Below are 23,126 nucleotides of genomic sequence, written 5' to 3' on the forward strand. Positions count from 1 at the left end.
ACACACGCACGCACACACACACCCTTAATACACACAGAATACCACCAGGCCAATGAAAAGTCCAGCCCAGGACATTCCACACATGTACAGTTTCCTTCTAGAAGGACAATGGCCAGCAGTAAACAGCCCTGCGTGTGTTGTCAAAAAAACAAACAATTACCTTTCACAAACAAACATGCACAATGACATCAATCCGCTTAAGCTTTCAGGAGGACATTAAAGCAACACCAAAGAGTTTTTTATACCTTAAAATAAGGTTTCCAAAATCGTTTCAGTGGTTCATCAACTCGTAACATGGTGAACGGCAATTCTGCATTCGCTTCGCAGCCCTCTATCGGCTATAACCGCACTATGTAAGTTTGCCAGATCGGGTAGCGGATCTGTAGTTCGATGAAATGAGACATAAGAAACTACAAATTTGACTTGCTTCTGATGTCGCAATACATCGTACTTTTAAAAGTCATGCAAAATATTCTACCTTGTCTGTGGACATTGTTATTTGCAAAGCCGGTGCTGGATAAACAAATAGCGTGCGTGCAACAGAGGGAAAGTTCTTTGGTGTTGCTTTAAGCTGTGTGTGCTTGTCTCATCTTCACACAGGCATGCATGCACAAACATTCTCTCTCTCTCTCACACACACACGCTGTTAAAGTTAGTCTTTCACTCCCTGAATTCCCCGTTACTCATTTCCCAATTATCCTGTTAGTATCAATGCCATCATGTCCCCCTGCTCACAATCATGTGGTTTAAATGACCTGCACTTCCTTTCAAACACGCAACATACATACATATGCTCACACACACACACACACATATAGCAAACACACATAAACACACACACACACACATCAAACCCACTCAGGTCTGCCACAGCCTTTATCTGGGCTCCAGCTCAACTCTGATTCCTCTCCCTCTTTGGCCCCTGAAGCAGCAAGCTGCACACACACATATAGCAAAACACACACACACACACACACACACACACACACACACACACAACTCCATCTCAACTCTGATTCCTCTCCCTCTTTGGCCCCTCAAGCAGCAAGCTGCCCAGACTTCCAGACATGACTCTGACCATTCAACCTAAGAGTATTACCATCTCTCTCTCTCTCTCTCACACACACGCACGCACGCACACACACACACACGCACACGCACTCTCACACACACACACACGCACACACTCACTTGAAAGCCATCTGCACGAGGTGGGCCAACACGTCCTGTGCGTCCAGTGTGATGCGGCTCAGGTCCTTGTCCTGCTTGACGAAGTTGAGCAGCTCGGAGGCATTGGCCATCCAGAAGGCCAGAGCGCCCGCGATGTTCTTCTGCTTCTGTAAACACAGACACGGGGGGGGGGGGGGGGGCACACCGTTAGAGCCGCACAAAACAACACAGATGGACAGAGAGAGAGAAACACGCCCAGCCCAGAGAGAGAGAGAGAGAGAGGCGTTAGAGGGGATGGGGCGTCGGGTGGTGCGAGGTAAAGTAGTCAAAGAGAAGAGGGGGGGGTTTCTCACAGCCATGAGAAGCAGCAGCACTGCCCGTACAGACTCATGCTAACCCCCCTCCCACCCCTCCCGAACCCCAGCCGTCCCGTCCCGTCTGGTCCCTGCCCAACCCAACCCCGCTGGCCTGTCCCCCCACAACCAGACACCGACCCCTGGGGCTCGCCGTCCCCTGCTCCTGGGGCTCTGGGCAGGGCAGGCTACCGGCCTCTCTCTCAGCCCGTGTCAGGTAGCAGGAAGAGGCTCTTTAGCGGACCGGCTCTTGACAAGGCGAGGTCTGGAACTTCTACATGTCGTCTCGTCTCGTCTATGGCCAGGCGTACAACGTCTCTTTGTTTTTGCAGCTGGCTGGCTCGCCAAACCAGCCATTACTCAATTAAGCCAATCACAAATCCTATCCGAATTCATTCATAAACATCATCACAAAGACTGCAGACCTCCTCGTGCACCTGGCCAAGGTCTTGGTTATGTTTTGAGGCCTTGCTGATAAAGTACTTTGTGCTCTGATGGAACCCGTGATGGAACCATGATAGAACCCAGATGGAACAGTGAGGCCCGCCGGTTCTCAGGGGAAAGCACTGAGGTGGAGTGGGAGAGCAGTGTCTGGTTGCTACGGAGTGAACTGACCCAGAGCGCGGTGAGACGCATACACACGGTCCAGGCGGTAGGACCCAGGGGGAACCGGCCCGACTCTGCCCACCTGGCCCGTGTGTACCTCCCACTTGTGTCCCCATGACGACAAAACAACTCGATAAAAGAAAACAGAAACACGCAGGAATAACAAGGAAAAACAAACGCCCCCTTTTTGTCCAGTCAACGAAATGCATCCGTAAGAATGACAACATTAACAACGACAGACAAGAAGAGAGAGGTGAATAAAAATAAATAAAATAAATAAACACTTTGAAAATGAAAGCAATACACACAATTCAACATGAGCAGCAAAAAACTGTTAACACAAAAAGAGGTTGAAGGAGCTTGAGTGGGCGGTCATCCACACGGAGACAGCGGCAAGCAGAGGTCACATGAAGAGATGCCGCAATTAAGGGATGCTGCCATGATCGGAGCACTGCCATTATTACAGGAGGGGTGGTTTGTTATTATTATTGGCTTGCTTGTTTGTTTGTTTGTTTGTTTGTTGTTTAGTACTGCATGGTCCAAAGTTGAGCTGAGGATGAGGGGTTATATGCACGGCTGAGTTGGAGGAGGAGGAGGAGGAGGTGGTGGTTGTGGTGGTTTGCTGTGCAAGTTGTTGAAGGGAGAAATAAATTCAAATTAAAAACATGAGTCCAGCTGTTGGAAGAGGGATTAATTGTTGGCGGCTGTTTTTTTTTTTCAGTTTCTGTTATGGAGGTAGGAAGGGAGGAGAGGGGGAGAGAGGAAGAGATAAGAAGCACGGAGAGACTGAGCAAAGCCGTCTCGAGACGAGAGAGAGAGAGAGAGGGAGGGAGGGAGGGAGGTTTAGGGTGGGACAGCACGTTAAGCCTACCTGATCACCGTCAGCAATCTCCTGCAGGGGAAAGAGAGAGGGGAGTGGAGGAAAGCACACACACACACACACACAATCAACATCAACACAGGACAGAGAGAGAGACTGTCAACAAACCAGTCACAACCATGAAGACAAACGTTCACTCACTCCCAGGGACTCAGTGGGATGGAGACTGTCACACTCAAACACACACACACACACACACACACACACAGTAAGATATGACCGACCACACAGAGCCACGGACACACCCTTTCACCTAGAGAATGATTCATCCCCATCCTTTACGTCAAGTCTTATTAATCAGTAGCATGATGTTCACTGACATTAACCAGTATCTAGACTTGTCAGTGTTTGGCCTTGGAAAATGCCTGTCAGCCATCTTATAGAGATAGAGCGAGCCGATCCTGTTCTTGATGCTAGTGCTTGTTAGCCATTTCTTTAACGTGCATGTTAGCCATGGCTTATCTATCTTCACAGAATGACAGATGATAATGACATTCAAAGCTCCTTGAGAAAGTCTGTTCTGTATCCCTGACTTAATGTCAGGGGGCCTAGCATACAAACGTGCAGGAATACACACACACACACCCACACACACACACACGTCACTGTTTGAAGCAAGTGGGATTATGGAGTAGTGGGGAGGGCTTAAGACTTTGGGAGTTCCAAAAATCATAAAAAAAATCAATCTTTAATGGGATTTAGTGAGCATAATCCAGATTGGAGCGAGGCAGACTGACTCGGCGACATCACTAATGCGGAACAAGCTCCAGCTCCTGTGCGTTTCAGCCGCAGAACAAGAATGTGCCCTGAACACGCAGATGGGAGTGTGTGGGAATGTTTACATTATGAATGTACCTGTGTGTATATATGTGTGTGTGTATGTGTGTGGTTACAAAAATACACTACAAGTGCATGTGCTTCCGATGTTCCTGTTTTGCAGGCAGATGCTAATCTTCAGCGTGTAAGCTGAGCCTATCTGTCCCAGACTGCTTAACGAGAGCAGAGCCCAAATATCAAGGCCTCGCATCAGACTGGAGTAGTGGGGCCTTTCTGCTCATTCACTCACTCGCTCGCTCTCCTTTGGACTCCCGCTGCTTTCCTGGCCTAGGCAAGACTGTCTCTCACTCACACACACACACACACACACACACACACACACACACACACACACACACACACACACACACACACACACACACACACACACACACACACACACACACACACACACACACACACACACACACACACACACACACACACACACACACACACACACACACACACACACACAGCTGGGCTGCCGAGGGGTCATTTCAGGGCTACACTGATAAGAGTCCAGCACAAGCACGGACAGACAGGCACGAGATGAGTAAGTGTGCCAGAGAGAGAGAGAGAGAGAGAGGAGGAGGGAGAGAGAGAGGAGGAGAGAGAGAACAAGAGAGAGAGAAAGAGAGGGGGGGGGGCAAAAGAAGATATGGGAGGAAGACAGGAATCTGTCTGCTTTGAACTGTCTGTGGCTCATGTGTAGCTGCCTCAAGAACAGCCTTACACACACAGACACACACACAAAGACACAGGAGACAGACAGGTCCAGTCTTTACACACAGACAGACAGAAGAAGTGAAATACAAATACAGACACACAGACAGAGGTGGAGGACAACAGACACATTAACAGACACATTAATAGGGAAGGGGCGAGAGGAGAAGTGAGACACATACAGGTCCATTCAGAGAGATATGACAGTCAGAAACTCACTACAGGAAGTGGAGCACTACTAAATGTCTGGGAAATGGGAGCCGCATGATTGACCGGCTGATGAGAATGCAGACTGGTCACTCAGATCAGCTACAGCTGGCATGGGCCAAACGACAGCACTGCGCTGCACTAGTCTACCAGCAGCATGGGCTAACCAGGCAGAGGGGGAGGGGGAGAGGGAGTTGGGGGTCGAAGGTCGAAGGGTGGGTAGCTGACATTTGTCCCTTTGATGATGAAGGGGTTCATTGAGCTGCTTCAGCTTGGGACATGGAGCTCTGAACTCAAACTGTGTGGCTTGTGTCCTACATTCACCTGCAGTGAAACTCCTCCATCTGAACACATCTGGAACTTCACAGGACTGAGAACAGCTCAAGACAACAGAGAGATATGGCTTCAGAATGAGAGAGAGAGAGAGAGAGAGAGAGAGAAATGGGGGCAGTGGCGGAGGAGGGACACTCACCTGGATGACGCCTTCCATCATGCTCACCATCTTGTTGACGATGGCGATGACCTTGTGCGTGCGCTCGGACGGGCTGATGTCGGGCCGGTAGTGGCTGGACATGACGTAGCGGCAGGTCATGTAGAGCACGTAGGTGGGCGACAGCTTGAAGTGCACCGTGGAGCTGTTGGTGTAGTTGATGATGGCCGACAGGAAGGCGTCCTCAGCTGTTTCAGGAGAGAGAGAATAATGAGATGAGAGGAAAGGGAGGAAAAGAGAGAAAGAGAGAGAGAGGCAGAGAGAGAGAGAGAGTATGGGGGACAGAGGGAAGAGAAGAGGGGGAAAGGAAACGGGTGCTCCGAGAGGGGGATGAAAAGGGGAAGAGGAGATAATAGGAGGAAACAGCAGAAGAGACGGAGAGAAAAGAAGGGGTGGAGAGAGGGAGGAAATGCGTGTGGAGAAGTGAAGAGGGGTGAAAAGGGCAGAGAAAAGGAGAATGAGAGGGAGAGAGAGAGAGCGGGAGAGAGAGACACACAAACGCAGTAACAACGTTAGGCAAATCACTTCCATAGTGCCGTTCACACAGGAGGCGGGACCGGCCTCTGACTGATAAGTCTCTTTCTCTCCATCTCTCCTTTTCTCTTCCTCAGCCTGCCACTTTGTCTCCACCACTCCTCTGTTCTCTCTCTCTATCCCCCTCTCTCTCTCTCTCTCAGTAGGGGTCTGGTGCCTGAGCCTGGTGAAAGCTCCAACCCCTCTGAATCAAAGCCCACGGCTACCGCTTTCCAACTGATCTCACGCCACCTCAAATACACACAGCCGGACGCTCCAAACCACACACACACACACACACACACACACACACACACACACACACACACACACACACACACACACACACACACACACACACACACACACGCAAACACACACGCACGCAAACACACGTACGCACACAAAGGGGAAAGACCCGTTTGAAAATAAAAACCTCAAAGACCCAAAGAAAACAAACAACGCCCTTAATGTTTGTTAAGATTTCTTATACAACTCTAAAGGGCTCAAACTAAACGCAACTCAAAGGCCACCTACAGTACGTTTTTGTGCTTGCTTGTGTTTGACGCTGGTCGTCAACATCGCCCATGGTCCTCAATTAGAGCGCAGCTCTTCTATTAACGCCGGTCACTGTACAGCGACCCCCACGGATTCCCTGCCACCTAAGGCTGCTCTGTGTCCAATACAGATCTTGGGGAGAGCGGGCATTGACCGCTGATATGGACACATACTGACCCGTCCGCCAGCCCCCGCAATGTGAGGAACTGTGCCAATACTTTCCAGGTATTGATCTCTCGACAGGCCCTGAATAGCCCAGTTCTCTGAGCGCGGTAATAACTCCCTGGACGCAGACTGGGCAGCGCAGTTGAGCCGTCTAGACGGTGAACGCCGGCTTATTTCCATCCCGCTCTGGGATGCATTCCATTTCATTAGGCTAACATCCTGTCTAGCCACAACAGAGAGTGGAAAACAACACCACACAGACAGGTGTCAATAAAACAGCGAAAACAAAAAGGATCAACTGATGTGGTGTTACTGGCTACTTGGTGGGCACTGGACGCGGCTATATACTGTATAGAGGGGGTTACTCTGGGTCAGATTTGCGTGACTGCGGACTTGCATTTTGCTTCTTGTTAAGTGCACTGCTCGTCAGAGTTGCGGTGTGGTCATGGAAACGGACAAACCTGCCCCGAGGTCTGTTGTTGCCCCCCCCCACCCCGGGTGTCTCTCTGAAAGAGGGGAAGGTCAGCTAGGTTTTATCTGCCCAAACAAAAACCGCACTGGCCTGCACAGCATCACAAGGACACTACCCAACTGGCCAATACTGGCCCCCTACACACCCATAGCCTGTAGTCTGCACTTTATCTCTCAGTAAACACACACTGTTCTCACAATATGTGTTATCTGTTGCCAAATAAAATTGATCAAGTGAAAACACAGACATCAGTGAAGTGAGTGGCTATCTAAGCTGCTGATAGGGAAGTCCAGCATATGTCCAGCCACATCTTATCCAAGGCAGATGCCGCGCCAGTAGTTTCAGTACTGATCATCCAAACGAACGAGGGAGGGAGAGCGAGGAATGAATAACAAACACACACACACACAAGGACAGAAAGCCAAGTGATACGGAGTGAGTGAGAGATAGAGGGAGGCACGGAGAGAGAGAGAGATATGGAGAGAATCAGAGACAGTGGGGAGGAGAGGTGGAGTGGAGTGAAGACGCGTGGCGGAATACTCACAGTTCTCCCGGAACTCGATGCTGGCCGGCAGCGTGAGCTCGGGGCCCAGGCCGTCCAGGGACCTGCAGGGGGAAGAGGAGGAGGTGAGCGCGCTGGGAGAACCAGGTGAGCGCGCTGGGAGAACCAGGTGAGCGCGCTGGGAGAACCAGGACAGCAGGCCGACGCTGCCAACGCCACTGTCCACTGAAGCCCAGCGCTCCAGAGGCACACAACCAGCACGCCCATACAACATGGCCAACTTCTCAGCTCTGGTGTGTGTGTGTGTGTGTGTGTGTGTGTGTGTGTGTGTGTGTGTGTGTGTGTGTGTGTGTGTGTGTGTGTGTGTTACGGAGCAAAAAATGAGTATGTGAGTAAGAGGGAAGAAGTGCCTACGAAAGAAGGAAAAGGTGTGTGTGTGTGTGTGTGTGTGTGTGTGTGTGCATGCATGCATGCGTGCGTGTTTGATTGTGCTCAAGCAGCTGTGCGTCTGCATTATTGATGTGGATGCGGTGCTGTGGCTGACTGAGGGGCTAAGCTGGGCTCGGCTCAGGATCCAGTTTCTGTGTGTGCTGAGCGGAGATGTAGCCGCAGGTTAGATTTCACAGGTCACACACACACACACACACACACACACACACACACACACACACCTGAGGCTCAAGGACCTTCCTGAGTGTGGCGCAATGACAACGTCACTCAGTCAAGGGAAGCATATTGACCCCAGCACCATCACCACGGAGGGCCCCCAGATCATGGTCCATTCCCTGAGCCTCATTGAATCAAAGATGCAGGTGAGATTGATTGGAGGTCATCGCTACGGTCACCTCACTCACTAGTGTGGCTTGATGATGAAAGTGCTCCCTTTACGTCATCTTTCACGTCTCCGCTAGACTAGTCATTGTTTACAGTAGTGTTGCACGGTGTATCGATACTAAAAAGGTATCGCGATGCCTTCACGCAAAAAACGATACGATTTCAGACGTTTTTAGAATCGATACTTTATTAAAATAATAACGTTCTGTGTCTGTGTCAACTGCTGCTCCCACTGCTCCTTGCACGCATCTAGGCAAGTGGGCGTGTCAAGCAGGCAGCTCTGAGTGAGTGAGTGCGCAGCCAACGTCAACATAGTTCTTTGCCGACAGTTCTAGGCCTTGTGGATAAAACAAAAGGTGTGCTATTTCTATTTCGGATACATCGCGTGAAGGCAAGCCATCAGGTACACAAAGTAATTTAAAAGCAGTAGGCTACGCATGGAACTTCGCTAAACACCTCGCAGATATATCCCAACATTTTTAAAGAGTTCAAAGAACGACAGGTTAACGAATATGCTATAGAAAACACGACATGGTTAGTGCCAAGTTCTTCTCTTATGTTTTAGTCTAGCCTAAGTGAAACGAGTATGGTTCTCTGGGATAAAGCGAACCTTCCTTCATCAATGAATTTTGACGAGACAGAGCTGTAATCATTTTGACGAGACATAACGAGCTGTAATCAAGGGTGCTAACGCGATGAAAGCGCAATGTTCACGCCAGAATAACATTACCATAACTTGTAAACGATCTATTTCATGTTCGGTCAGTAGCAGCCTACTACTGGTAATATTTGTCATGGCATGTAGACTGCAATTTGTTCAATAATTATTGCCCAGATGTAGGATAGGCTACACGAAATGCGCTAATTAAAGCCCACAGCATAACACCACCAAAGCGTGTTGAGTCCTAATAATAATAGCGGCTTATTGTTACAGTACGTGGTAGCAAATCATGTTATCAAAGAAATAGACGTAATGTAGGAATGCACACAGATATATTGCAACAGGTAATGGTGTAGGCCTATCTGACGAAGACCTGAGTGGTTGGAACGTCGTACTTGTACACTGGGCACAAAGAAGACTATCCTCACATTTTCCCCTTTGCAACTGTCAAAGAAATCCCATGAACACGGGAAGGCCTAGGGTAGCCTATACTGTACATCAGATGGCCTAAAGATTAGGCCCCTCTGCATAGCATTCAGTGATTTGCATGCAGTAATTTTAACACTGACCTTGATCTAGCCTAGTTTGGCTATTTAAAGCTACTTTATTGCCACAACACAATGTAAATGAACTATAACAAACAATAAAGGACTTAATCACACAAAGTAGGCCTACTATTTTACTGATTATAAAAAAATAATAATTATGTAGGAAGTTTAGAACCCAGAATTGACCTACACACTACAAAAGTGCACCAAATTCAACACAAATGACTCAATACACTTGGAGGAGGTATGAGTCCTTTCTTCTCCAGATATCTTAGGATTTCGCCGTAGTATCGTTTTAGTATCGAGCATCGTGATATTTATGGCAGGTATCGTATCAAAGTCATAATTTTGGTATCGTGACAACACTAGTTTACAGTATGTCATCTTTCACGTCTCCACTAGACTAGTCATTGTTTACAGTACGCCTCTAAAGAGTAACGCGTGCGGGTCAGAGTACGCATCATTGACAAAAACCTGGTGCAACCAGTTGTGTGTGGATGTGTATTGGAGGCAAAGAGAGTGTGAATGCATACAGTATACAGGTGCGCGTGTGTGTGATGGCCCATGCCCAGTGATGTATCTGACCTGCCGTCATGCTTGCTGAAGTCTTGCTGCTCCCCGCGGATCATTGGCTTGACCATGCCCCTCTCACTGCCATTTCCTGCTCGCTCCATATCCAACTTCCCTGAGCTCTGCACACACACGCACACATAGTTACAAAACAACACTCCCATTACAAACAGCATTTCCATCAAATGTTTATAATCTATGAATGAATGAAGTAAGACCTGTTGGTAATTAATTATTCTACACTGGAATGCACACAAATTGCTTACATTCTTGAAGTTGTATTCAATCTGTTTAACAATTATTTTCTTTACAGAAGAACATACAGCATACCTTGTAGACAAGTTGAATGACTGCAGAAATGAGCACATTCTGTGGAGACATTCTAAGATGCCTGGATATTTTACATATTTGTTTCTTGTCAAAATGTTAAATTCATTAGCTGGGTAAACAACAGCCATAACAAGCAACTTCTGATTAAGCCGCAAGTTAAAGTATGTGACCAGGTCATCTCTGATAAAGGCCCAGACGCCGTCTCTCTGAAGTAAGCGTGTGCCACTGTTGTGAGAACCCATGCTGACCGCATGGCATCATGTACACGAGCTCACTGGCCCCTCCACAGACTATCTGATCACTTTACTGTTTAAACACAGAGTGGACACAGTAAGAGTGGTCAAGGGGTCAAGGAAGAGTTTGGCTGCTTCAGCTCTAGTGGACTATTTATTTATCTAGTTCATTTAGGCATCCAGGTGAAAGTAGGTCTTTTAAAAAGTTTAAGTTTGACTAAAAGGAATAAACGGTATACAACGTTTCAGTGTTTGTGAGGTGGAGCATCTGAAAGCAATCAGGGGAAGGGGCACCTTAAACTGCTGGGAACACCATCTTCCTGTTGATGATGGTGTTTGGATGAACACCGAAATGTTTTCTACCATTTGTTCCTTTTTGTCCAGTGTTAAAATGAAACTTTTTAAAAGAACTATGAGTTAGCTTTATCTCCACGTTTTTGTTTTCTTCAACAGCAGGGCTTCCTGCTTATTATCTCTGATTTTCACATACGCTAACAGGAGAGGCTACGCAGGGTACGGAACTGAAGCGCTCTGTTTGCGCTGCGTCTGCCACAACAATTAGTTTCCACTGGCGACACCAGACGTGATGGCAGCGTGTACGTTCGAAAAAAATTACGGAGCACTTCAGTTAGGCACTCGGGGTAGCCTCCCTGTAAGAGAACGAGAGGGAGAGACTATGTTCCAAATCGCATACTTCTGTACTTACAATACTGAATAGGAGTGCACAAGTTTGTTTGCAAGGACAGAAGTAGGCGAATTGGAACACAGCCCAATGGTTGAGGTTAAAGGGGGAGAGAGTGCGGCAGGAAGACAACAAGAGAAGACAGGAGAGACACTTCCGAGAGACAGGGGAGACAACAAGAGAGACAGGGGAGACGGTTACGAGAGACAGGGGAGACAACAAGAGAGACAGGGGAGACAACAAGAGAGACAGGAGAGACAACAAGAGAGACAGGGGAGACGGTTACGAGAGACAGGGGAGACGGTTACGAGAGACAGGGGAGACAACAAGAGAGACAGGGGAGACAACAAGAGAGACAGGGGAGACGATTACGAGAGACAGGGGAGACGATTACGAGAGACAGGGGAGACAACAAGAGAGACAGGGGAGACAACAAGAGAGACAGGGGAGACGGTTACCTTGCTGGTGGGGAGTCCGGAGGCGTGGATGTCCCCGTGTGGGTCAAAGGTCGTCTCCGGGACGCTGCTGCAGCAGGGAGAACCAACAGAGACCAGAAGACACCGTTACAATCGCCCCCAGAAACGCCACTAGTAAAAGCATTGATGCGCACACCCATATATATATATATACATTAGGGGTGTAACGGTTCATGTATTCGTATTGAACCGAAACGGTACGGGCGTCACGGTTCGGTGCATGAATTTACACGGAGAATACACGGTATAAAAATACATAAAACTCGTGTGTGGATGAATTAATGTCATGCGCAATTACTGTTAAGTAGCGAGAGTTACGGGAGTTCTTTAGCGACACCTAACGCTAATCTGTAGCCTCGCCTTAGCTCTGAAGCTCTGATTGGCGCCTATGCTTTTTTTGTCAGGTCGTCGGTCGAGTCCGTCAGTCATTAGCAGCACTAAGACCCACAAGAGTTAGAGGATCCGCTGGTCTCTTTAAGATCGCAAGTTTGAGAACTTCAGTTACAGTAACGTTAGTACAGGCGAAAGAGTGGTGGATAAGATGAAACTGTGTGTCGGCGTTGTTCAGCAGTTGTTTGGTATGTGAGTGGAAAAATGCTACACATATTCGAAGCCATCACCCAGATGATGTAGGCTACCAATCACTGAAACGAGGGGAAAAAACTTCCCCTGCGCTTCAGCAGCCTTTAAAATAGGGCCAAAACCCATGGCTTAAATTAAATGATTTCGTAATGACAGAAAGATGTAAATCGCGTGGTAATTACCTTTATGTTGGGGTAACTTGTAACTTCTCACATGAGGAGCTGGTAGTGTTAAGTGCATAGACAGTAAAATAAAATGCCAACCCTAACCAGGCTAATAAACAAACCATGCTACGGTGAGTTAACGTCAAAGGGCAAAGTCACGTGACTTCTAGTTGTAGGCCTAGTCTGTTTATGAAATGAAAGGAGCAATTTCGGTTTTTAAAAAAAGGCAAAATAGTGTGATATTTTCACAGTTAGTAGGCTAGATTATTACTTTACACACAATAAAAACAATTGTAGACCCTTCCATATACAACTAAACACAGATGTTGAAGGTCTTGCTTAAATAGATTTTTAAAAATCATTTTTCTATGTAATTTGCACTTTCAGAAATAAGAGATGCTGTAGGCCTATTTTCAGTTTTATAGCTGATTGTTACAGATGGAGTCTGGGTACTTATTGTACTGTTTAGCCTACATCTTACACACTTCAGGCTGTTGCAGATAGCTCAGGGAAGAGACTGTATGACACTAGGTGGTACAGCCTGAGACATGTACAAAAAAAATGCTTTCTGCATTTTTGTTTTGCTTTTCCCTCCATTGTACCGAACTCGTACCGAACCGTGATGTCCGAACCGAGGTATGAACCGAACCGTGACTTCTGTGTACCGTTACACCCCTAATATACATACACACCCATAAACACAAATCCTGACGCACATCACACACACAAACACATGCAGCTGCAGCCAGCCCAAAATAACATACTCACAAAACAACCTCCCACACTGCTTTACTACTATGCAAACACACACACATACACACACACGTGTAAATAAAACACAGATGGAATTTAAGCCCTAATACCACCCCCTCACACACACATGTACACATTCATAAGAACAAACTAATTCACTCTCAGCTCCATTTCACTCTCACACACACACACACACACACACACACACACACACACACACACACACACACACACACACACACACACACACACACACACACACACACACACACACACACACACACACACACACACACACACACACACACAGAGGAGACAGTGTAGGCCATGCAGAGATGAGTGTGTAGTGTGAATGCTGCAGTGCTGTGCGGTGCCACAGCCCTTATCAGCCCCACTGAAGGAGCCAAGAGCAGAGCCTCTAAAAATACACCCCAGCCCAGGAACAGCACTTTAATTACATCTCACACACAGGCCACATACACACACATTCACACACACTCACACACACACACACACACACACACTCAGCCACACACACACACTCACTCACAGGCCACTCACACACACGAAAACGCACACGCACACACACACACACGGCCGCACACATACACAAGCCCAAAAGAAAGCAAGGCAAGGGACTGGCTGGGTTTAAGGACCATTTTTTGGCATCATAAAACATCTCTCTCTGTCACACACACACACACACATATTCCACTTAAGTCCCAGTTCCAGCACACACACACACAGCCCACACATCTCTTCCCACAACACAACCCCCTATACTCACCACCATCAACAGGGTTCCGAGCCGCACTCTAATGTAATCAAACATACAGTATGGTACGCACAGCTCTCAGAAAGCCCTCTCTGTGAGCAGCCAAATCAGCGTGACGCCAACTCAAGAGTCTCCTGACGTTTGCCGAGACCCCACCTTGGAGTTGGAGCTCCACGTACCGCCAGGCTAAAAGCCAGGAAGCAGAAAAGCGCAAAGACTTTTGGAGTAATCACTAGTCTAGCTCCACACGTCGCAAATCTCTCACTGTGCCAAGAGGGTATGGAACAGCCTCTCCCTATGACCATCAAACCACAAATCTCTCCCCCCCCCCCCCCCCCTCCTCTCACTTTCCAACATCTGTAATCTTCTCTGGGACCGCTGTAGGTACAGGGGACAGTACAGGGGACAGGATTACCGCTCTCCTCGCCCACTGTCCGGTAAATGGGTGACCGGTGAGATTCCGGGAGTTTTAACCTCAAAAGCAATCAGCACACAAACAAAAATCAAGAGTTTGGGAGCGGGATTGCGCCAACGCGGCTTAACATTCCACGGTCGGTCGGTGACACACACACATGCTTACAACTCAACATGCTGAAACTCTACACAGATCCCACTGGCATTCAGACATCAAAATGAACACACATGTGTGTACGCGGCAGGGTTTTGAAGCAGAGGAGAGTGACTCAGAGTGTGTCTACAGCTTAGCCTGTGTACACTCCAACAACAGAACAACCAAACAGCTCTACGACAAAGACGACCAAAAAAAAAAAGCTTTCTGCGCTCCACAGTCGGTCAAAGAGAAACTGCCCTCCTAGGACTGCCCAGACCTGTCCATCTCTTCTCCCACTCCTGTGCCACTCGAGCGTTACCTGGCTGATTCGGCGGTCCTCCACAGGTGCATCCTACAGCAAGAGATCCCCTGTCTGTGTGTGTGTTTGTGTGTGTGTGGAGCTCCGGACCCGTCTGCCGCACGCCTTCACACTCACTCAGCACTGCTGCTCATCTGCTGCTGGAGCCACCGCGGATGTGGAGCAGCCCACCAATGTGTGTGTGTGTGTGTGTCTGTGTGTGTGTGTGTGTATGAGCGTGTGTGGGAGAGCGAGACCAAGGGACAGAGAGACCGAGAGAGAGAGAGAGACCTCAGTCTGCCTTCCAGCAGTTTCTGCCAGTTCACTGCACACACACACACACACACACACACACACACACATACACGCCACACCCCACACAAGCAAAGCCAAGCCCTGTCACACACTCTCATCAGATTAAAGAGCCCTGTAGCCTCAGACTGAAGCCTGCCATAAGCTCCCCCTCTCGCTTTCTCTCGTTCTCTCTTTTTCCTGCCTTCTTTCTCCCTCTCTTCTCCTCATCCCTATTCAGTCGTTTTTCCACCCCAGCACCACCACTGCCCTCTCCCCGTCTTAACACAACTCAGTCATTCATTAACTCACTCGGAGGGGAAATAGCACAGTTCTGGGTCATTTGATTCTCCCCCGGCAGGGAACGGCCAGTTCTGAAGGGGAGCCCTGGCTTGGTACCCCTGGGGTCCACACCGACACTCCGCCCCGCACCGGTTCCGTTGCCCGTGCCGACGGGGGGTTTGGGGAATTAGTGTGATCACCGCGGAAACCCAAACAATCAGAGTCAGGAGCCACGCGACAGATGGGCCAGTGAATTACATGCTTTAATGCAAGAATCTAACACACACACACACACAAACCTATGGTAACATGACTGATGCTATTATCCACTAAATGAGGACAATTGTTATTGCATTTAGTCAGAAACTTAATCTCGGAAACTTAGTAAGCAAGTGAATTCCAGGACACAAAATGAAATCCCTGAGATGGGGTAGTCTTCCATGAGCTCTCAGTGCTGCGGTCAGACCATGACAAGAGGGCTTTCCATCCCACAGTCCCACAGTGTCGTGGCGTCTGAAAACAGGAAGCACCTGGTCCACAGCCTCTACGGTCACCACTCATTAACCCCTGGGGCAGGCAAGCTAGGCTAGGCTACATGTCTAGAGACAACCTGCGGACATGCTGGAGGTGCTGGGGTCTGTGGCTGCAGGCTTTAAGGGTTTAAAACCGTACCTGCACTTGACCCTGCACTGCTCTTTCCATTGGGAATTACTACTACTACTTTGAATGTCTGGACACCATTTCTAAAGACTGTTGTTAACCCTTAACCCTTAAAGGAGTACCGTCACACCGGTGTGACGGGAATGTTGGGAAATTAACATTCTAAAGAATATCTGGGTTCATTGAATTCAACATAGAATTTTAGAACCTTCAATTGTTGCGGAACTTAGAACGTTCAAAAACCTACACCTTTAAGGGTTAAAGGAGTATGTTGGGAAATGAACGTTCTAAAGAATATCTGGGTTCATTGAATTCAGCATAGAATTTTAGAACCTTCAATTGTGGAACGGAATCTTATGTTAGAATGTTCAAAAACCTACACGTTTAAGGGTTTAAAACCGTACCTGCACTTGACTAGTGCTCCACTGCTCTTTCCATTGGGAATTACTACTACTACTTTGAATGGCTGGACACCATTTCTAATGACTGTTGTTAAAGGAGAACTCCTGGTGAACACAACACTGTTGTTCGAGGTCACTGAGTACCGAGAGAAAAACGGTGCTACCTAACTCGAGCTGTCCTGCTAGTGGCTAGGGCAGCCGGACAGTTACAGAGCCATGCCAGAGAATGTCTAATAAGGGGAGAACTGCCACTCTCGGAAAACTTCCGGTTTCTGAACTGGTTGCAGTTCCATCTGTGGTTCCACATGAGGGCGCTCGTCCACGAGTGCAGAATGCATGGAGGTCTATGGAGCTGTACCCCTCAAAATCCACTTTTCTTGGAATATAATTTTTTTTCAAGTAATTTGAATATTGTATTCGAAAGGGGAGGCAAAGAAAATACACTTGGTTGAGTATTATATTTTTTAAAGTCACTTAATTGTTCTAAAAAGCCTTTCAAACATGTTGACGTCATTCATTAGCACAATGCTAGCGTGTTATAGGCAACAACGACCCAAACTGTAAGAAATCAAAAGGACATAAGTACTCGTTCATTCAACTTTTGACCTATAACCCATGTTGAAGTTACACAAACTACAATCAAATCTGAGATTTGTCAACGACAATCAGGTGAAAGAGACAAATTTAGCCGTCTAGCTCCATTGACTCCCATTCATTCTGCACTCATGGCGATCGCCCCCAGTGGAACTCTGGTGGAACTGTAACCAAAATTCGGTACAATGGGACTTAATACGGAGTGGCCAGGCTCTCCGTAGACAGGCTCTGGCCATGCTATACTTTTAGACAGTTTGTGCCTTTTAACAGACTCAAAATGTCTTTACAAGTGCTGTGCCCCTACCAAACACCCCTATGCGTGTTCAACTCTGTAATTGTGAAGAAACAGTATAAATCCAGTGTTCGACCAGAGTTCTCCTTAATAAGTATAAGTATATATACTAAATGGTCTCTGCATTTATCCCAATCCGTGAATTAGTGAAACACACTCAGCACACAGTGAACACACAGTGAGGTGAAGCACATACTAATCCCGGCGCAGTGAGCTGCCTGCAACAACAGTGGCGCTCGGGGAGCAGTGAGGGGTTAGGTGCCTTGCTCAAGGGCACTTCAGCCGTGCCTACTGGTCAGGGTACGAACCGGCAACCCTCCAGTTACAAGTCCGAATCGCTAACCAGTAGGCCACAGCTGCCCAATAGGCGTCGTCTAATCATTCATGTCCATATGAGGGTAGCTGTGATAGGCTTGATTAGGGACCCATTCAGTAATCAGTGGCTTGATTAGGGACCCACTCAGTAGTCAGTGGCTTGTTGCAGTGCCAGTTTTGAAACATAATTAAGGAAATCTTCCTGGATATGGATTTTTCCTGAGTGCATTGAATGGTATCTAAATCCCATCATCCATCACATGTACATACTATCTGACCAAGCTAAGAATGGAGCCGCCTCAGCACTGGTCAGATCACAGTCCTTTAGGGTCAACCTCGGGTTAAGCAATGCAATCAATAGACAAACAGCACTAACATGAAGCACAGATTCCTCCTGAGTAGAGTTTATCAGAGGGTCAAAACAAACAGCTGAGCATCAATAGGATTTCTCTTCACTTGCAACAACCAACACCCACAATGTGGACACACACACACACACAAATGTAATCCTCACTAAAACTAGAGTGTACACATCATTGACCATACCCAGTGTCAGGAGAATATAGGCTATCCAGAGAACTAGAAGATCCAGATAATATAATAAACAACTACAAGAGGTGCTTGTGAGGTCGCATTTTAATGCCAGGTGTGTACGCAACTGCTTAAAGGTGTGAAATCGTCAAGATTAGATCCTATATGCCAGGTGTGGATGTGGATTGTGTCTTAACACACATTTGAATATACCTGGACAAGTCTACCTAACTGAACTCAATACTGTATCAGAGAACATGCACACCAATCTGGTCTGACTGTGTGTGTGTGTGTGTGTGTGTGTGTGTGTGTGTGTGTGTGTGTGTGTGTGTCTATGTGTGTGTGTGTGTTGTGTCTATGTGTGTGTGTGTGTGTGTGTCTATATGTGTGTGTGTGTGTGTGTGGTGTGTGTGTGTCTATGTGTGTGTGTGTGTGGTGTCTATGTGTGTGTGTGTGTGTGTGTGTGTCTATATGTGTGTGTGTGTGTGTGTGTGTGTGTGTGTGTTGTGTGTGTGTGGTCAGCACTTACCCGGACTTGTGCCGTCCCTTCATCATGGGCCCCGGCTCGCGCTTCCCGACGAGGTGCTCCTGGGCGGGGTCCACGAACTTGAAGACGTGGGCGTGGCCAAACTGCAGCGTGGCGCCGCTGCGCAGGAGGGTGGTGTCGATGACCCGCTGGCCGTCCACCAGCGTCTCCGCCTCCGCAGTCGCCGGGGTGACCGTCACCAGGCCGTCGGCGTGCAGCAGGTTGCAGTGATGGGGAAGCACGCCTGGACCAAAGAGCTGGACACAGGCAGGTAGAGAGAGAAGGACACGCCGCGTCAGACAGATGACCGATGAACAAGATGGGGTTTCCACACCTTCGTAAAATCAACTTCAAAAACTTCACAAAGACTTTCCAAATTCCCTCAGAGCCAACACAGCGTACAGTAGGTTGAGACACGAGCCCACAGATTGGCTATGTACTGTTACAACACAGAGACCGTTTAGAACAAGAGGGCTCGAGCGTCCAGGTGTGTCTCACCTGTATGGAGCCGTCCTCAGTGCAGTCAGAGCCCACCTCAGTGACGCTGTGTTGGAGGCGGTACAGCTTGGGCTTATCCCGTGAGTCGGAGCCGTCTGCGGAGAGCACACCAGTTATCAAGGGTCAACACACAGGACACACTCACACACACACACAGAGACATACCCACACACACACAGACACAGACACAGACACACACAGACACAGACAGACACAGACACAGAGATATAACAAACACGGCACATATAAGAAGCAACATAAAACATTACACTACAAAGATGTAACACATCACAAAGGATACTTCGTAGATAAAAACACATGAGAACGCAGCACTGTACTATAGCTCACATTACTATACCAAACACACCAAATGCATACAAAACCCTACTCAGTCACAAGTACAGCCACATATACACACTGTAATGCAGACGCTACATAAAACATATATTCATCTGTCAAAGGACACACACACACACACACACACACACACACACACACACACCAGATGAGACCAACAGAAGGTACACCAACACACACGGTCACTCACACAGCCTCTGGTCATTACTATGGAAACACTAAACACAAAACTGTGTCCAGTTTGAGTTCCATCCCTATCCAATAAAGCCATAAATCTGTTTGCACTCCTAGCACACCCTCAGAGGAGTGTCTGAATGCTGAACACTAGCAACAGTCAAATGCTTGATGAAGGATTAAGAGATTAATATAATTAGGGTTTGATTAGAGGAAATGATTTTGGAGAGAGGCAGCAAAACAAATCTTAGCGAAAGTGTCAAGCAGCACCTAGTTAAGTGGGGTGGAAGGGGGGGGGGGGGGGTTTGTGGTGGGATATTCACCGAGACCCGATCTTTGAGAACAGAGACTGTTCTATCCTTTACTTACTTTTACAAGAAATATCTTTTTGGAGAAACTTTTCAGATTGCCATGGTATTGCGTTAGTATGACATTTTTGGACCCAGCCCCCCCCCCTGCTCCCAACCCCTTTCCACCAATCACATCACGTCATAAGTGCTGCCTGACCCTTTAAAGGTTCTGTGTGATCTTATTGGCTGGGATCTCTTGGACCCCTCCCTCCAGGCAGAGAGAGGGGGCTGAGATTGGTGGAGGGGGGAGGGGGAGGGGCGTTACCTTCGTGGTGGCGATAGGCGTAGTAGCCATAGTGGTTCCCGCGCCCTAGGTGAGGAGGACGCATGCAGAGGAGCAGCAGCAGGAGGACACACACACACACACACACACACAGTTAGCCAACGCCCACACACGCACGCAACATGCCAGAGAGCAGGAGAAAGAAGAGCAGAGGGTAAGAACGCAGCAGGAGAGAAAAAAACAAACAGACAAAACACAAAGAAAACAAAACAAAAGCAAAAACAAAAACAAGGCGTCTGCAACCGTCAGGCAAATCTTCAGGCTCAGGCACACACACTCGCAGCAGCATCCCCATCCCATCCATACACACTTCCTTCCTCCTCACACGCACACGCACACACACGCCAGTAATTGAAGGTAGAGGTTTGTGCGTCTGGTTAAGGCATAAAGGCAGCAGAGATCAGTAGCAGGGTGAGGTTAGTACAGCGCTCCAGTGGTCAGTTTTATTTAGCAGGATGGGCACTGGGGGGCAGACAGCAGTTAGGGGCTGGACACTCTGGAACTGCTGAGGGTGGAACTACAGAGCTGTATACGGCCGTACAAAACTAGACATATGATACAGAGAGAGAGAAAGAGAGAGAGAGAGAGAGAGAGAGAGAGAAAGAAACAGAGAGAGAGGGAGAGAGAGATAGAGACTAAGAAAGAGAGAAAAAGATAGAGAGAGATAGAGATAGACAGAAAGAAAGAGAGAGAGAGAGAGAGAGCGCAAAAGAAAGTAAGATGTGTGAATTTTGTCAAGTGTGGGACCATCCAGTATGCGTGCCTATCAGTGGGGAGTATGACTAAATAAGTGTGTCTGAGCATGTGTAGGTATGTGTGTGTGTGTGTGTGTGTGTGTGTGTGTGTGTGTGTGTGTAAGAGGACACATAGGGCTTACTACACTGCAGAGTAGGGTCATCCTATCCTCGGGTCATGGGGGGGTGGGGGGGGGGTCAGGTTGTACAGCTACAGCTTTCTGTGGCCGTCTCACATTTGAACATGATCATTATTACAGTCAGTGCATTTACATGCAAACAAACCATTAGATTTCACTCCTTAAATTATTTATTCCTATTAAAAATGTCATGTAAACAGAGTTCTCTCAGAGACTGAAATCCAATTTTATAAAATCGGAAAAGATATCCTGGAGTATTTGATTACAATCTGATTAAATTTGTCATGACAAATACTCTGATTACAGTTGGAGTTTATAACGTTCTATGGAACCTTACATCATTGTGGAACAGAGCTTTTCATTGTTACGAAACAGACTCTTTTGTTAGAATGTTTAAAATTAGTATTCTATTAACAACCCTGTATGAGTATGGAAGTGTGTGTGTGTGTGTGTGTGTGTGTGTGTGTGTGTTACCTGGACTGAGCTCAACCAGGTAGGGCAGTTTCTCTGGGGGAACCGAGCCACGCCTGTCGGCTGGCTTGTGGCCCTTCTTTGGAACATAGTCTGGGGGTCTCTTCTTGAGCTGGAACACTAAGGCCTCTGCACAGGAGAACGCAAGGACAGAAAGAATGTGTGAGAGAGAGAACCAGATGACTAGAACAGAATGTGACTGCACTGCCACAAATTACCACCAGAGGGCTCTATACTACACATTTCATTCTAGCTGAGGCCCACCACAATGTTAGAGATGCCACATTCCTTGGTACTAAATGTTTCTGTCTCTTCAATCAACACCACTATAGAGGTCAACACCACTTCCTGTTTGTTTATGTACTTCAAATCAAACAGTGTGACCGCACTGAAGAAGAATAGTGATGTAGCAGGCCTGGGTAAATCCACAACACACGCGGCAGGGCTGCTAATGAACCCATAGGGAACCATGTGTGTACTGGACACACAACAGCTCCACATGTGAGCGCGTGCAGAGCCGGGGCCCAGGCTGGTCCAGCCTCTTGAACACTGGCATGCAAGCAGCCACGCCACTCTGGTCTAGTCGTCAAGGCATGCGCTGGAGACATGCAGTGTCAGCCCCGCTCCGTTCCGTTCCGTTCCGTTCCATTTCTCTCTCTCCCTCTTTCTCTCTCTCTCTCTAGAAACTCTACTTTCATTCTACTTTGTAACTCACACATATTGTTTATTGTTTGTTTGTTTGCTTAATGTAAAGCCGTATCAGCACCTCAGGCTTTAATGGCCAGATCATGGTATGCTAAAATAGAAGATATGAGAAAATCAATATTGAACTATAGTTAAATATACCAACTGTTAATTGGCTGTCAACATTTTCACTGAGCAGTGGCCAAGTGAGGGACGAGTTGTTTTGTCCATGTTCGGTGCCCCACTGAGAGTGCTAGTCCTCCTGACCCCTGCAGATTAGAGTTCTAATCTGGGGCTCACTGACAGACTGCGTACCTTTATCACTGGTCCAGTCCCGGAAGATCTGCAGTGGGCACTCTGTGTCGTCCAGGATTGTCTCCTTCACAGGTTTATCTTCTGAGTGGACCACCTGCCAAGCCATCCACCCACACACACACACACACACACACACACACACACACACACACACACACACACACACACACACACACACACACACAATCAATCAATCAATGCTAATCAAAAGGACCAGTGCATTAACAGTAAAAAGTCCCAGGCTTGATGCATGATGAATGGTTATTGTGTGACAGCGGTCCATTCAGAGCCATGGAGACAGAGACGAGGAGAGG

General features: G+C 47.8%; 1 protein-coding gene across 7 annotated transcripts in view; it reads right to left on the reverse strand.

Annotated features, from left to right (window-relative positions):
- afdna (afadin, adherens junction formation factor a) overlaps window positions 1-22,952 on the reverse strand; it is a 67,698-nt gene extending 44,746 nt beyond the window's left edge. For 6 of the 7 annotated variants that reach the window (XM_076272801.1, XM_076272800.1, XM_076272799.1 and 3 more), the window contains exons 1-10: window positions 22,813-22,952; window positions 21,817-21,942; window positions 19,305-19,399; window positions 18,810-19,063; window positions 11,775-11,841; window positions 10,087-10,193; window positions 7,501-7,562; window positions 5,231-5,436; window positions 3,001-3,021; window positions 1,192-1,337 (exon numbers count right to left, since the gene is read on the reverse strand). In XM_076272801.1, coding sequence (XP_076128916.1) covers window positions 1,192-1,337; window positions 3,001-3,021; window positions 5,231-5,436; window positions 7,501-7,562; window positions 10,087-10,193; window positions 11,775-11,841; window positions 18,810-19,063; window positions 19,305-19,399; window positions 21,817-21,942; window positions 22,813-22,918 — 1,190 coding nt within the window. In that variant the 5' untranslated portion in view covers window positions 22,919-22,952. The remainder of the gene's footprint in view (window positions 1-1,191; window positions 1,338-3,000; window positions 3,022-5,230; window positions 5,437-7,500; window positions 7,563-10,086; window positions 10,194-11,774; window positions 11,842-18,809; window positions 19,064-19,304; window positions 19,400-21,816; window positions 21,943-22,812) is intronic. The other variant, XM_076272797.1, reaches the window with a different exon arrangement.
- Between the last annotated feature and the right edge of the window lie 174 nt (window positions 22,953-23,126).

This window comes from Alosa pseudoharengus, unplaced genomic scaffold (assembly GCF_046254945.1).
Source record: "Alosa pseudoharengus isolate Yale_2024_CS ecotype anadromous, Long Island Sound unplaced genomic scaffold, YU_APseudo_1.1 YU_APseudo_1.1_scf_7, whole genome shotgun sequence".
NCBI classification, from domain to species: domain Eukaryota; kingdom Metazoa; phylum Chordata; class Actinopteri; order Clupeiformes; family Clupeidae; genus Alosa; species Alosa pseudoharengus.